We start from the raw sequence: 14,158 nt of genomic DNA, 5'->3' as shown, positions 1-14,158 counted from the left end.
TGTGTATGTGTGCGCATGCATATGTTTGTGTGTGTGTGTGTGTGAGAGAGAGAGAGAGAGACCACGTGAGCAGTAATGAGTTTGCAGGATGGATACTTAACTGCACGGTGGGGCCTCATTTCTAGCCTACGTAACTGAAAGTATCGTTTGTCCTGCATCAAGTTTATTTATTTATTCACTTGTTTGTTTATTACATTTATTTCCTCCAGCGATATCATGTGAGCAGGCACAGCACTTCCCCTCCCTCTTTTATCCTTGCCGGCAGTTCAAGGTCAAGTAGGGTGACGGCCTCAGGGAGAACACAGGCCTCTCCAGTCCAGGCGTCTGCCCAGTGCACGGCACTACCTCCAGGGACAGAGCAGCTCCAAATTGAGACCCACTTTCATAGAATCACAGAAAAGTGAAGCTGGAAGGGGTCTATAAGGCCATCCAGTCCAACCCCCTGCTCAAGGCACGGATACAATCAAAGCAGATCTGCCAGGGGATTATCTAATTTTTTCTTGAATGCCTCAGCTTGTTCCACTGTCGTACTGCTCTAACAGTTGGGAAGTTTTTCCTGATATTCAACCCAAATCTGGCTTCCTTTTTTACTTGACCCATTATTATGCATCCTGTTCTCTGGGATGATCGAGAACAGATTCTGCCCCTCCTCTGTAGGACAGCCTTCCAAATATTTGAAAAGTGCTATCATATCCCCCACCCCCAGCCTTCTTTTCTCAAGGCTAAACATGCCCAGTTCTTTCAGCCTTTCCTGAAAGGGCTTGGTTTTCAGCCCCCTGATCCTCCTTGTTGCCTTTCTCTGCACTTGCTCCAGTATGTAAGCATCCTTCTTGAAGTGGGGTTTCCAGAACTGGACACAAAACTCAAGGTGAGGCCTAAGCACTGCCAAATAGAGGAGAACTAGCACCTCACGGGATCTGGATACTACACTTCTATTAATGCAGCCTAAAATAGCATTGGCCCTTTTTGCAGCCACATCACACTGTTGGCTCATATTCAGCTTGTGATCTAGGATGATTCCAAGGTCCTTCTCGCTCGTAGTTTTGCTGAGCCAGGAATCCCCCATCTTGCAACTGTGCAATTGGTTTCTTTTTCGGAGGTGCAGGACTTTGGACTTATCCCTGTTGAATTTTATTCTGTTGCTTTCAGCCCAGGGCTCCATCCTATCAAGGTCATTTTGAATTTAGTTTCTGTCTTCTAGGTTATTAGCTATGCCCCCCAATTTGGTATCACCTGCATAGTAAGTAAGTAAGTAAACTCCATTTCACAAGGCCTGCTTCTGAGCAAACAGACGTGGAAAGCAGGAGAACCAGAACTTGGGACCATTTCTCGTTAATTGAACAGGAGGGAGGGTTGCGGTTCTGGAAAAGAAACATGGGAACCCTTTACCAACGTGTTCTTACACGCACGCACGCACGCACGCACGCACGCACGCACGCACGCACGCACACACACACACACACACACACACACACACAACCAGAGCATGCCATGGACACCCCGGCACATTGGGGGACCCCTTACAGGATGCCCACCGAGTCTGTGGCTTTTTTCAACAGGATTCAGGCCAAGGGGTTTCAATTCAAACACAGGGTTCTCTGTGCAAAACAGCAGCAACAAACGGACTCTTCTGTAATTCTCCTGAGATGCCAAAAATCCTGTTGAAAAATTCTGAATGGTTTTTTTTTGTCCTCAGTTGAGAGAAGGAAATAAGTGACATTTGACTAGGGCAGACAGACAGACAGACATCACAAATACATGCACCGGGCACACATCTATTCCTGATCTGTGAACCATCGCCCACCCTGACCAAGTCCAGCCAAAGTAAAGAGAGAGATATAGGTGCCTCACCCAGCTGCCATCTTTGGGATGATTTTCTGGCACAATCCTGGTGAAGGAGTGGAAGGTCACAGAGCGCAGTCAATACAGGGCATGGCGGGTAGAGTGGAGGATTTTGCCTAACAGGCCCTCTTCTAAAAAATCAGAGGATTCCTAGAGCTGGAAGGGGCCCCTCAGGTCATCCAGTCCACCCCCCACCCCCCGGCTCAAGGCAGGAATCTCAAGTTGAAGCAGGTCGGACAAAGTGTGAGGGGTCCACATGTCTCCTGGACACCTCCGGCGGGCAAAGGCCAACCAGAAGTGGGACGGATGTTATGTACCACAGAGAAGCAATCATCCACCATCACTCTCTCTCTCTCTCTCTTTCTTTCTCTCTCTCTCTCCTTACAGCTCTTCCTCAAGCCTAGCAGTAAACTGATTTTTAGTGAACTGATTCCGAGGAATAACCGACTGACAGGGTGGGTGCAAACGTGACACAAGGACCTCAGTCTGAGCCATCCCCCACCCCCACCCCGTGACTGTTTGGGGAAAATATTGGGGTTTGTTGGAGGGCGGAGAGTGTCAGATCCCACTCGCCTTTTCCTTGACCACCAGGAGCCGAGACTTTTCCATGAGCGTTTTTTCTGGGTCCAGATGGCCCAGTGTCCTCGGTTAAGAACATTTTAACCCCACAGACACAAAGGATCGGTGGGGCTGCTGCTGCACCCCGTGTGGCTTTTTCGTCCGCCCTCTAGTTGCCCCAGAATCGTGCACTACCCAGCTCGCTGCGGTTTTACACTTTTGTCTAAAAGCAGTGCAGGTGTCTTAACAGAAGCTACAGAGCCGAGCCAAAAGGCATGTCCTTGCAGAAAGGCTATGTCCGCTCCATCACTTGATACAAAAAAAGGCAGAAAGATCTGGGGGTGGTTCGAGAGGTGTTCAGACTTCTGAGTTACTTTTGCACGCACAGAGCCACACAAACAGGCACTGAATTCAGAATTCCAAGGGATATTTCAACCGAGCAGTAACTTCGAAAATGTTTCTTTAATCTTGGGAAATGTAACTGGCAGCTCGCATTGATGTCTTACTTCCCTTCCCTTCCCATGGGACCCAGTGGGCAACCCACACCAGGTTTCTCATTGTCTAGGGCTGGAGTTCTCTCACCCCATATACCAATCAACTCTTCCACACCTTGTTCACCCCAGTTTCTACCTCTCCAGCCAGCCTGCTTCCTCTTGTCTGTGAGAATTAAAGTGCTTTACCCTGTTAGAGTTCTGGACATAGAGTTCTGAATTCCACATATTTAAATACAAAAAAGAAAGAAAGAACCTGAATAAACACAATCCATTATGGTGTCATAGAATCATAGAATAATGAAGTTGGATAGGGGCCCCGTAAGGCCAACCCCCTGCTCAAGGAATCCAAATCAAAGCAGATCTGATGGATGGTTGGCCAATTTCCTCTTGAATGCATGGGTTCCATTATCGTACTGCTCTAACAGTTAAGAAGTTTTCCCTGATATTCAACCGAAATCTGCTTTCCTGTCACTTGAGCCCATTGTTGTGTGTCCTCCACTCTGGGATGATGGAGGACAGATCCTGCCCCTCCTCTGTATGGCAACCTTTCAGTTATTTGCTGGGTCTACTAAAACATGTATGTTATTTGCTATCAAGTTGATCCTGACTTATGGCAACACTAGCAAGGGAATAGAGAAAGAATATGTGTGTTTACGTGGAGAGAGAAAGAGAGAGAGAGACCACACGAACAACAATGGGTTTGCAGGATGAGATACCGGTTTCCAAAACATATGAAATAATTACACGTGGTGCCACTGGCCCACTGAGTTTTCATGGCCAAGCAGAGATTTGAAGCCAGGTCTTCCGTATGCTAGTCCAACCCTCTATCCTCTACTAGACTACATCCGCACAATCCCACACCCCTTGCAAAATCTACAATGGCAGGTGAAGCAGGACTTTAGGCCCACTTCAAATATTTTATAAGGGGAAAAAAAGAGGTTTTCCTAACCCTCTCTGTGTTGAAACGGGAGGGCAGACGACCGACCAGCCCTTGTTGCAACCCCTTCACTTCACAGAACCATTACAGAATAGGGTTCCTGTGGATGATGTGCGCTGCATGCCAGAGGCACCCTCCTGGGTTATCTATCCTTTCTGATGGCACCTGAGTGGATCTGGCCAAGCTGCCTGAGAGCGCTCCCTTCCTCGGGGCTCTCCCTGCACGGCCGAGGGCCAAAAAGCTAATTTCCAGGTGGAAGAGACTCCCCGTGAAGGTGACTTTGGTTCAGAGAGGCCATTCAGGAGGGACCAAGTCGCCTTTCTGAGCAGTATCACAGAGCCAAGCGGAGGGACCATCTGCCCCACGGAGAACAGGGCGTACGTACATACACACAGACCGGACAGCCAACAGGCGAGCCCAGGTGGCTGGGGATTTTTCCACCTTACCTTTCTGAAGCTTCGAGGCGTTCTCCTCCAGCCAGCTGAAAAGGCCCGCAAAGTCACAATCGCATAGCCACGGATTGCCCTCCAAGCGGAGGGTCCGGAGGTTGGGCAGGGCGGCCAAGGCGGCCACGCTCAACGTCTGCAGGCGGTTGTCGTTCAGCTCCAGCACCTGGAGCTGCTCCAGGCTCTCGAAGGCCCCCTCGGCCACCTGGGCCAAGCGGTTGTGCCCCAGGCTCAGCTTGATCAGCTTCTCGGCCGACTTGAAGGCCCCAGTGGCCAACCCGGTCAGGTTGTTGTGGCTCAAGTCTAAATAGACCAGGTGGCTGGAGCTGCTGAAGGTGCCTTCCTCCAGGCCGGCGATGGAGTTGTTCCTGAAGTCCAGGTAGACCAGGTCGTGGTAGAAGATGAAGAAGTCGGCCGGGATCTCCTGGATGCTGTTGTCGGCGATAAGCAGCTTCCGCACGTCCAAGGGGAACGGGCTGGGGACGCGGGGAAGCCCTTGGTCGCGGCAGTCAATGGTGTGGTAGTCCAGGCAGCGGCAGGCGGCCGGGCAGCCGTGGCCCAAGGGCAAGAAGGTCAGCGAGAGGAGCGGCCACAGCGGTAGGCGGCCGAGACGGAGGCATGGCCACATCCTCAGACGATGCCGGCAAGTCAAGAGAAGAGCTGTGGCCGCTTGGAGGGAGGCATTTTCTTTGGCAGCGATGCCTGGCACTTGTGTGTGTGTGTTTGTGTGTGTGTGTGAGGGAGAGAGGGGGTTGTGTGTGTGTGTGTGTGCCTGCGTTTGGAAATGAGTTGTTTTATCCAAGAGATCGGATATCATAGATCAAATAGCAGGCAGGCTAAAGAGGAGGCGAGGAAGAGAGAGAGAGTGATGGGGAGAGAGAGAGAGAGAGAGAAAGAGTCGGGAGTGAGAGTAAGGGGGAGGGAGGGAGATCAAAGAGAGGATTTGTGCAGACAGAGGACAAGTGAACGGAGAGAGGGTAAGGACAGCCGGCGAGATAAGAGCCTCTCCACGGTTGGGCTCTAAAGGAAACAGGGCATGTTGGCTAAGAAGGGCCACAGCGCCAGCGAGGGGGCTCCCACCCTCACCATGTTGGGGGCAGATCATGTAACCGAGGCCGATTACAAAGCCCTTCATCACGCCCACAGAAATCAGGCGGCAGAAATCAAGCGTGAACTGTTGTTGGTATGGGCTGCCAACCTGCCTCGTGTGTGACTGTCTAGAATCAAAGAATCACGGACTTGGAAGGGGACTCCTGAGGCCATCCAGCCCAACCCTCTGCTCAGGGCAGGAATTTCAGTCAAAGCCGATCTGGCCAACTGTGGTCCAGTTTTCCTCTTGAAAGCCCCCAAGTGTGTTTGGAAATGGCCTTTTAACGCATCCCAGATTGATGGGAAGCAACAATTGCTTCTCTACAATCATAGCTGATGCGTTTCCTCCTTGGCATTGTGTTAACACACACCTGAATGCTCCAAACCAGCAAACTGCTAAAACTTCGGCTTTTATACAGGTGGTCACACTTGCTGAGGATCTGTTACTCAAGGGCATTTGGTTAGCAGCACGTGGCTGCTACTTTGCCTCTTCATTCCTATGGAAACAGAGTGTACTGTACTTAGTTTTTCACACATGGCATCTCCATTTTGTTTCTATTTTTGTCAAATAAATCACGACATGGTGTAATACGCCCTGTGTTGTTGTTCATCTGAGATAGTATTGACCTAATCTTTAGACCTGCTAAGGACCAGATGATTTTTGTTATGTTATTAGAATTCAAAGAGGGTGTAATGCCTGTCCTGTAAGCTTATCCTGAATGTGAGGATGACACAAAATTGAGTGGAGCAGCTAATGCTGCGTAAGACCGGAACAAAATTCAAAAAGATCTGGATAGGCTGGAGCGCTGGGCTGAAAACAGGATGAAATTTTGACAGGATTAAGTGCAAAGTTCTGCACCTGGAGGGGGGACCGAAATGCACAATTACAAAATGGAGGATACTTGACTTGGTAATATCACAAGTGAGACAGATCTTGGAATTATGGCAGACCACAAGCTGAATAGGAGCCGACAACGTGACGTGGCTACAAGAAAGGCCAATGCTATTTTAGGATGGATTAACAGGAGTCTCCAAATCCTGAGAGTAACTAATCCCCTTTCATTTGGGACTAGTTAAGCCTCACCTTGAGGATTGTGTCCAGTTCTGGACCACCACACTTCAAGAAGACTGAATATCAGGAAAAACTTCAACAGTTAGAGCATTATGACAATGGAACCAATAGCCTGGGTGCTGGTAGGATGATTATATGTACAGTTATAGCAATATTCTCTTCCTTCAGTATCTTACCAGTTAGCAGGATAAGAAGACACTTTTTTTTAAAATGGCATTGCATTCAGAGCAAAACATTGGCGTATTGCTGAGTTTTCTCACCATGCATAAAAATGTAACCCCTTTTTTTTCCACCTCTGGGTCAGATTTTAGTCCAAGGCAGAAAATAATTTTTATCTCGCCTCAGTTTCCATTAAACACAGTTTCTTTAAACTTTTAGTGTTGGACGAGTAAGGGAAAAATCTGTTGCACATGTTGTATATATTAGGTGCAGTGGAGTTTCCATAAAGCACTAGTTAGAAATAAAAAGAAATGTTTGAAAATCATTGGTTAAAAAAAAAAAAAACAGCATTACAAATGCCCGCCAATAAAGATTCATCTTATCAGGAGATACTTCATAAAGGAATTTAACTGAACCAGGAGACACCCACAAAATCAAATTTGTTAGTGGTGGCCATCTTATTTATTGTTATAATATATTGTATTGAATTTTAATTGTAAGCCGCCCAGAGACCTTTGGATAGAGTGGGCGGCATATTAAATAAATAAATAAATAAATAAATAAATAAATAAATAAATAAATAAATAAATAAATAAATAAATAAATAAATAATCCATACACAAGAGAGGATCTCCTCAGCTACAATGGATTATGAAACCATTTGGCTGTACTCATAAACTTATACCGACACAAAACAGGTTAATATACTGTAGTTACTTAAAACTACTCCCATAAACATAACTAGTGGTTAGAAAGATACAGTCAAGTAATATAATTAGCACTTCTTGCAGTGTAGTGGATAAGAGTGGTGGGCTAGGACTTGGGAGACCTGAGTTCGAATCACTACTCAACCAAGGAAACTCACTGGATGGGGGGGTGGAACAGGAAAAACCACTCCTTAAAATATCTCACTTATTTTGAAAGCCTTACCTTTTAGGGTCACTATAAGTTGGTTCTGACTTGACAGCCCAAGTGCAATGAGTAATATTTTCTCTTCTAGGTGGTCTGGGAAACAATCCTCTATTTTGTCTTCTGCATTTTTGTATACAGTACGTTTACAGGATGAAAATGTGTGAGTTACCCACAAGAGGGAACCAGAGAGCATTTCTGAGGAAATTTTTTTGTCCTGCTGGTAAGGCCTAAAGGGTGTCAGAAATCCAATACAGGTACAGTAGTGAGTTACAACTAGAGTAGACCCATTGAATCCATGGGACTTCTAGAACCCCCACTGATTCAACAGGACTGCTCCTGACAGCTAGTAACTGAAAATGTAATGAATACTCGTGTTCATGTCTTTCAGAAAAAGGGCGACTTCACACATTGAAATGCCCTGGGTCTTTATTTTGTCTCTAAAACCTTGCATTTCACATTTAAAACTCTGCTGGGTTGCTCTGGGGTTTAGGGCCTCTGGCTGCGGAGCCAGAGTTTGGGAGTTGGATTCCCTCCCAGGGCCTCTTTGACAGGGTCTGGACTCCATGATCCATAGAGTCCCTTCCAGTTCTGCAATTCTAAAATGACGATGACGTGAAACATCCAAATTATGGGGCAGTAATTTAGCTGGCTGGATAGCTCAGTGGTTGCACAGTCCCCTTTCGAATGAATCCGTGTGTGCACGCGCCTCATCTAAAATGCCCAAATTTCAATCGATCCAAAATATGCTAAACTCAATTTGGAAAAAGGGGGTGTTTAGAAGTGGAACTGGGGTGTAAGAAAGAAGTGATATTCCAAGAGCTACTGAAGGAGAAGGAGGAGGAAGAGGAGGAGGAGAAAGAAGAAGAAGAAGAAGAAGAAGAAGAAGAAGAAGAAGAAGAAGAAGAAGAAGAAGAACAACAACAACAACAACAACAACAACAACAACCCACCTCCAGCCCAGGAGAAGAAAAACACCCTTGTTTCTGACTTAACACTTTTTAACATTTCACTTGTCTTGTTAATAAAATGTGTGAAATGTCAGGATGGGTTAAATCAACAGATACTGCAGTCGCCCCCCCCCCCCGCAAAGGCCAATACTGGGAGAAATGTACACACTTATTTAAATGCACGCACACATGCACGCATGCAGAAAGCCAACCGGCCGCAGATCGTACTATCCGACTGCAACAGCGGACTGTTCCGCTGTCCCCAAGGGATTATAGAAATCACTGGAGCTGTGTACCAGATTTCGACAAATCCGAAATTGCTAACTGAATCACATGAGTCAAACTGATTGGCGTGAGATCAGAATGGCCAGATTTGGTTATTAGAGTTAAGCAAAGCAAATTTACAAGTTGATTGGTACCCAGAACAAAATCAAATGTAGATGGGCACAAAGAACTTAAGCCTTTTTTTTCCCTATTCCTTCCCATTTGTTTTGAAGAAAGGCAAACTTCAAAGATGTCAAGTATTCAAATGGCTGAATATTCAGCAGGTTTCCTCCACTTTTTAGTACGTATCATGTCTCCAAATTTTAGGTACGGCTGTACAAAAAAAAAGAAAAATCCTTTCAGCCATATTTATTTTCTAGTGCAGGCCAACAGGAAGTTTACGAATTGATTTAGATGCCAAGCACAAATTGACTTGGATTGCAAATAAATTGCCCTGGGTGAGGGGTATGCAAATTCCATCTGCTTTGATTTGGTGTGGATTATTGCTCTTATAAACCAGTTCGCTTCAAGCCTATCTTGATTAATAATAATAGTTATATGCTGTCGATTCTGACTTATGGTGACCCTTCCCAGGGCTTTCTAGATAAAGAAGACACAGAAGTGGTTTCGCCTTCCCTTCTTCTGGGGTTGCCCTAGGACTGTGCCACTGGTCCAAGGTTACAGAGGCTAGCTCACTCAAAGTAGAAAATTGAACTCTCAAACTCTGGCTCCACAGCCAGAGACCTAAACCATTGATCTATCTTGCCAGCAACTTTAATTAGTGTCCAAATATTCCATACATATGTCAGAAGTGGGAGGGACATAAAAATGGGGCAGGGGAAGGGCTCTGACCTGGGATGGGCGGGTGTAATTCAGTAACATCAACTACTGCTGGGCCTCCAGTACGCAGGCAAAACTCCCATCACTTTTTAAAATTCATTCTCTCTCGTCCCTCCTGTGTGAAGTTTGGAATTCTTAATACTCCTGTGACCTGCCCCATTCAATAAAAAGGCCTACCAGTCACATGGGCAAAGGAATTCCCTCCCAGAGGGAACAGTGATTGCAGTTTCCAGGAGAGCTTGGGCTTTTCATGAGCACTGAGCTTCCTGGTTCTGTTATGGCACTACTTTTGTTTCCCCAGCTTGTTTGTTTCAGCTTGTTCAACCTCTCAAGCACTGAAGCAATATTAGGGGCTTTGGAGACGTATCAGTCCAAGTCTTGTTTTGGTTTCATTTGCTTTGCTTTTGATGGCTTCAGAAATGAGCAAATCCCCCTGGTTCATTTTGGAATCTGAATACATTCCATACCCAAGTCATATTTTTTAAGACTCCAAATTTCAAATCTGAATTCTGAATCTGAATATTGGTGGTCGTGCACATCTCTAGCTTTTATGCAAGTATCCAGGTGCAAATTGATCACACTCATAACCAGGTGTCCTAATAAACATGGGTGACTACAATGCAAAAGTTGGAAGCAAAAGAAAGAGAATTTGGCCCAAAGTCAGGTGCCAAGATTTTGTGGATAGTGCAGTGAAATGTATATAGGAGAGTTCTGAATACTAGCTGTTTGTTCAGTTTTTTTTAGCAGGTCAGTAGAAGCATCACCTGCTCTCGCTTTTGTATCATGTACAGATCACTCAGCCTTTAAAAAAAAAACGTTCTGTAAAACCGTGGCTCCCTCTAGTGTTAATTTGCAAAGCTTATCTGCATGTTTACAGGAGACATGTAAGAGTTTGTATGAAAAAAAAAGCAGGATTCTCTCCTGAAAGTGAAAGTACTGCGAACGATTTGCTCTTTGAAACATCTTTCCTTGGAATCTCTATTATACTTCAGCAAATTTGTTAACACAGAGCCATCAGTGTTAACATGTGTTTGTTTCAATGAGAGACAAATGAAACGTTCTCATTTATAGACTAATTTAGCATGAATTCCAAGACAGCAACCACTAGCGGTGGAAGGTAGGAGGCCAACGGCAAGCAAGGCATGTTGCTTTCATGTCTTGCTTGTGACTTTCCCCAGGAACATACTAATGGCCTTAATGAAGAACAAACCATTAAGGACAGGTAGCAAGCAAAGGTGAAAGAGGGCAGAGATAGGGTCAGAATTTTGAACACAGTTTTTCAGAGACCAAGATTAAATAGAAGAGAACAATAAGGAAGAACAACAAGAGAGCTCTTCCATAAGACACTGGGTGTCCAAGGGAACATTAAACCTAGATTAAGGATGTTGAAAAACTAACAGGGAAACATACTATCTGAACAGGATTTCTTTTAAAAAGAGAAGGTGAAACAATACAAGCATTCCTCAGTTTACGAACGCCTTGGTTAACGTAATTTTCGGTTTACAAAAGGAAATCTGTTGAAAATAATGCCTCAGTTTACATTTTTTTCCGGGGTTTTTTTGGTTTGTGAAGGAAGTTTCCCCAGGATGATTCGTGCCTGGAGGTTTTTTAGCGCCGCCCCTGTTCCTATGGCAATCCGCATTCCAGTTTACAAATTTTTTGCATTACATAACACATAAATTTCGTAAACTGAGGTACACCTGTATATTGAAGGACTGTACAGAAGGGATTTGAAAAAGACAGATCCCTTTAAAGAGAAATCCTGCAATTTCTGAAGAAGAACCTGCAGTTTTAGAAAGGAATGGAAAACAGCTCTCAAAGCACTTGGAAGAAATAAATCACCAGGGGTAGATGGAATATTGCTAGACCTGATTCATTTGAAACATGGTGCTGGAGGAGAGCTTTGCTAATGCCCTGGACTGCAAGAAAGATGAACAAGTGGATCCTACATCAAATCAGACCTAAATTTTCTCAGCAGGCAAAAATGGGGAGGGGGGGGAATGAGGCTCTCATGCTTTAATGAAGAGACCAGACTTGCTAGAAAGGTCAATAATTCTAGGAAAAGCTGCAGGCAGTGGGAAAAGTGGAAGACCAAGCATGATATGGATTTACTCAATAAAGGAAGCCACATTGTTGGGTTTACAGGAGCTAAATGGGTTAGGCCCACAGTTTCTATGATTCTGTGAAAGCTGAAAGGTAGAAATTTGATTCATTTGAATAAGTTGTCATGGAAGAATTTTACAGATACCACAGATCGCAAGAAAAACAAAGGTGGGTGCCAGATCAAATCTACATTCCATTTCAATTTTCTATTTATGGTTCAGACTGCATGCTGAAATACCACAGGATTTGCTCTGCTTATAAAACAGGCGAATTCAAGGCATTTTGTTTTATTGACCACATGATGCAATGGCAGATTTGAATTGGTCCAAGCCTTTTTGCTCCCAAAGGTTTTCTTTTCTCTGCCACTGCGGGGGGGGGGGCTTTTACTTTTTCAAGCTGGAGCAATTGAAATGGGCTTTTCCCTGTGTGGTTAGTTGTGATACGTTCTTGTAAGGATGGGGAAGATGTTTGTAGGTGCCCAATGTATCTGGTCAGTTTCAGCTCTGGCTCCATTGCTCCCTCTCCTTCTCCACCCCTTCTGCATATGTTTCTATCTGTGTACATGTTTCAGGCTACAGGGAATTTTTTTCCTATCTGTCATACTGAACTAGCGCTATGCCAGATTGCAAGAAATTTTAAAAATATTAAAAATAACACTACAACAGCAGTGGCTAGTTACTGTGAGAGGCAGCCAGCATGAGGCTGGGTAGGCATAGAAAAAAGCCTCAAATGCAACAATTCTAAAAGCCCATGTAGTCCCCTTGATCAATATACAACACAGTTTAAAAACAGATTGAAAGTTTTCCCAAGAGGATATACAATCCAACCCAAAAAGACGACTACCTTAAAGTAAAAAAAAATGTGACTTTAAATCAACTTCAAAAATATTTGTTGATACGTGTATGTATTTTAAGCTGTTTTAATAACTGATTATTATTTTCCCCGTTCTGCTGCATTATGTATTTTAATTCTGTTACTGTAAGTTCTTTATTGCATATCACCCAGATTGGTCTTTAGCCAGATGGGCCATATAAAAATGCAACAAATAAACAAATACATAAATAAATAAAATAAAAACCCCAATCTTGTTGAAATGTTCACTCCAGATTCTTGCAGCCTGCTTCAGTCCATATGTGTGTTGTCCGCTTTCAAAGTCAGAACCAACTTATAGCTACCCTAATACATCTATCAAGATAAGTGAGATGTCTAAGAATTTTTTAAAATCAAATCCACTATCACCCCATGGGTTTTCATGACTGAGTGTGAAGTCAAACCCAGGTCTCCTGAGTCCTAGTCCATCACTGTATCCACAACACCACACAGGGTACTGTCATAAGCCTCTCCTTAATTTCCATAGTGCATCTATTATATCGAATTTTTTCTGTGTATAAGACACCCCCATGTATAAGACACCCCCCCTTTTCTAACCCAAAATTAAGAAATCTAAGTGGGGCTTAGCAAGCGGAGGGGAAAGCAAGGATCAAAGCCCTGCAGGATCACTTTGATCCCTGCATTCCCCTCCACTTGTTTTTGTTCTCTCCTCATCTTACTTCCGTGTATAAGACGATCCTCAATTTTTAGTCTAAAGTTTTTAGTTAATAGTCTTATACACTGAAAAACACGGTATTTGTATAGGGCTGATGGGACCTGCCTGTTACTCCATGTGTAGCTCCTCTGTAATCTCTCCCTATATGGATGCAGTTTCAATGTCTAGCTTCCTAACCTGCATTGTGCTTGGAAGCAGCTATATTTCAGAGCATTCTTGTGGTGCTGGGCTTGATAACAAGGGTGAAGGTTGCATTGATGTATTCTCCATACTTCTCATTGGTCATGCATCTCACCTTGTAGCATTCCAATTTCCTTCGGCATCTGATGACACTGTTACCTGCTGGATAGCTCGATGCCAACCTCTCAATCTTAGGCGGTCCTCTCCACCCTTTACAGGTGTGCTCCATGTGGCAACTTCAGCTGCTGCCATCTGCTCCATCTCCCCATCCAGGTGTTTCACTAGATAGCGCCCATGTTGTGAGGTGGGACAGAGGTAGAGCCGATACCCCTGTGTTGCATTGAGATGATCATTGTGAAAACGGGTGTGGCTTCAGTGCTTCTTCCACTCCACCTTGACATCTTCATCTTAGTCCCCTTGGTGTCCTGCGTTGTGTCATCGTCCTTTTCCTCTCTGTCTGAAAGAGGCTGTGAAAGTCTTAGGGCTGTTTCACCCACGAGGGGCTCAACATATTGTCTTTGAGGGATGCCATAATCCGCTTTGCTTTGTTTACGGAAGTAGGCCTTAAATAAAGCGGGCTTGCCCAAATTGCCACAAAACTCTGTGCTGATTTTCCAAGGCAAATTCATCTCATTACTTTCTTAGCAACTTTTCAGAAGTCATTAAACCTTTCTTTTTCAGGAGGGCCATCAGCAGATACTTTTACTTGCTTCTTCTCATCCCTTTTATCCTGCTGTCTCTTTTGTGTTCCTGCCTCTTGTCCTTTTTT

At 44.7% G+C, this 14,158-nt stretch overlaps 1 protein-coding gene across 1 annotated transcript in view; it reads right to left on the bottom strand.

Annotated features, from left to right (window-relative positions):
• LRRC38 (leucine rich repeat containing 38) overlaps nt 1–14,158 on the bottom strand; it is a 33,369-nt gene extending 19,211 nt beyond the window's left edge. The window contains exon 1 of the mRNA XM_020781261.3: nt 4,278–14,158. Within this exon, the coding sequence (XP_020636920.3) occupies nt 4,278–5,094 (817 nt within the window). The 5' untranslated portion in view covers nt 5,095–14,158. The remainder of the gene's footprint in view (nt 1–4,277) is intronic.

Source organism: Pogona vitticeps, chromosome 7 (assembly GCF_051106095.1).
Source record: "Pogona vitticeps strain Pit_001003342236 chromosome 7, PviZW2.1, whole genome shotgun sequence".
Classification (NCBI taxonomy): Eukaryota; Metazoa; Chordata; class Lepidosauria; order Squamata; family Agamidae; genus Pogona; species Pogona vitticeps.
The sequence above is the reverse complement of the archived record's forward strand: the minus strand, read 5'-3'. Positions and strand labels throughout refer to the sequence as shown.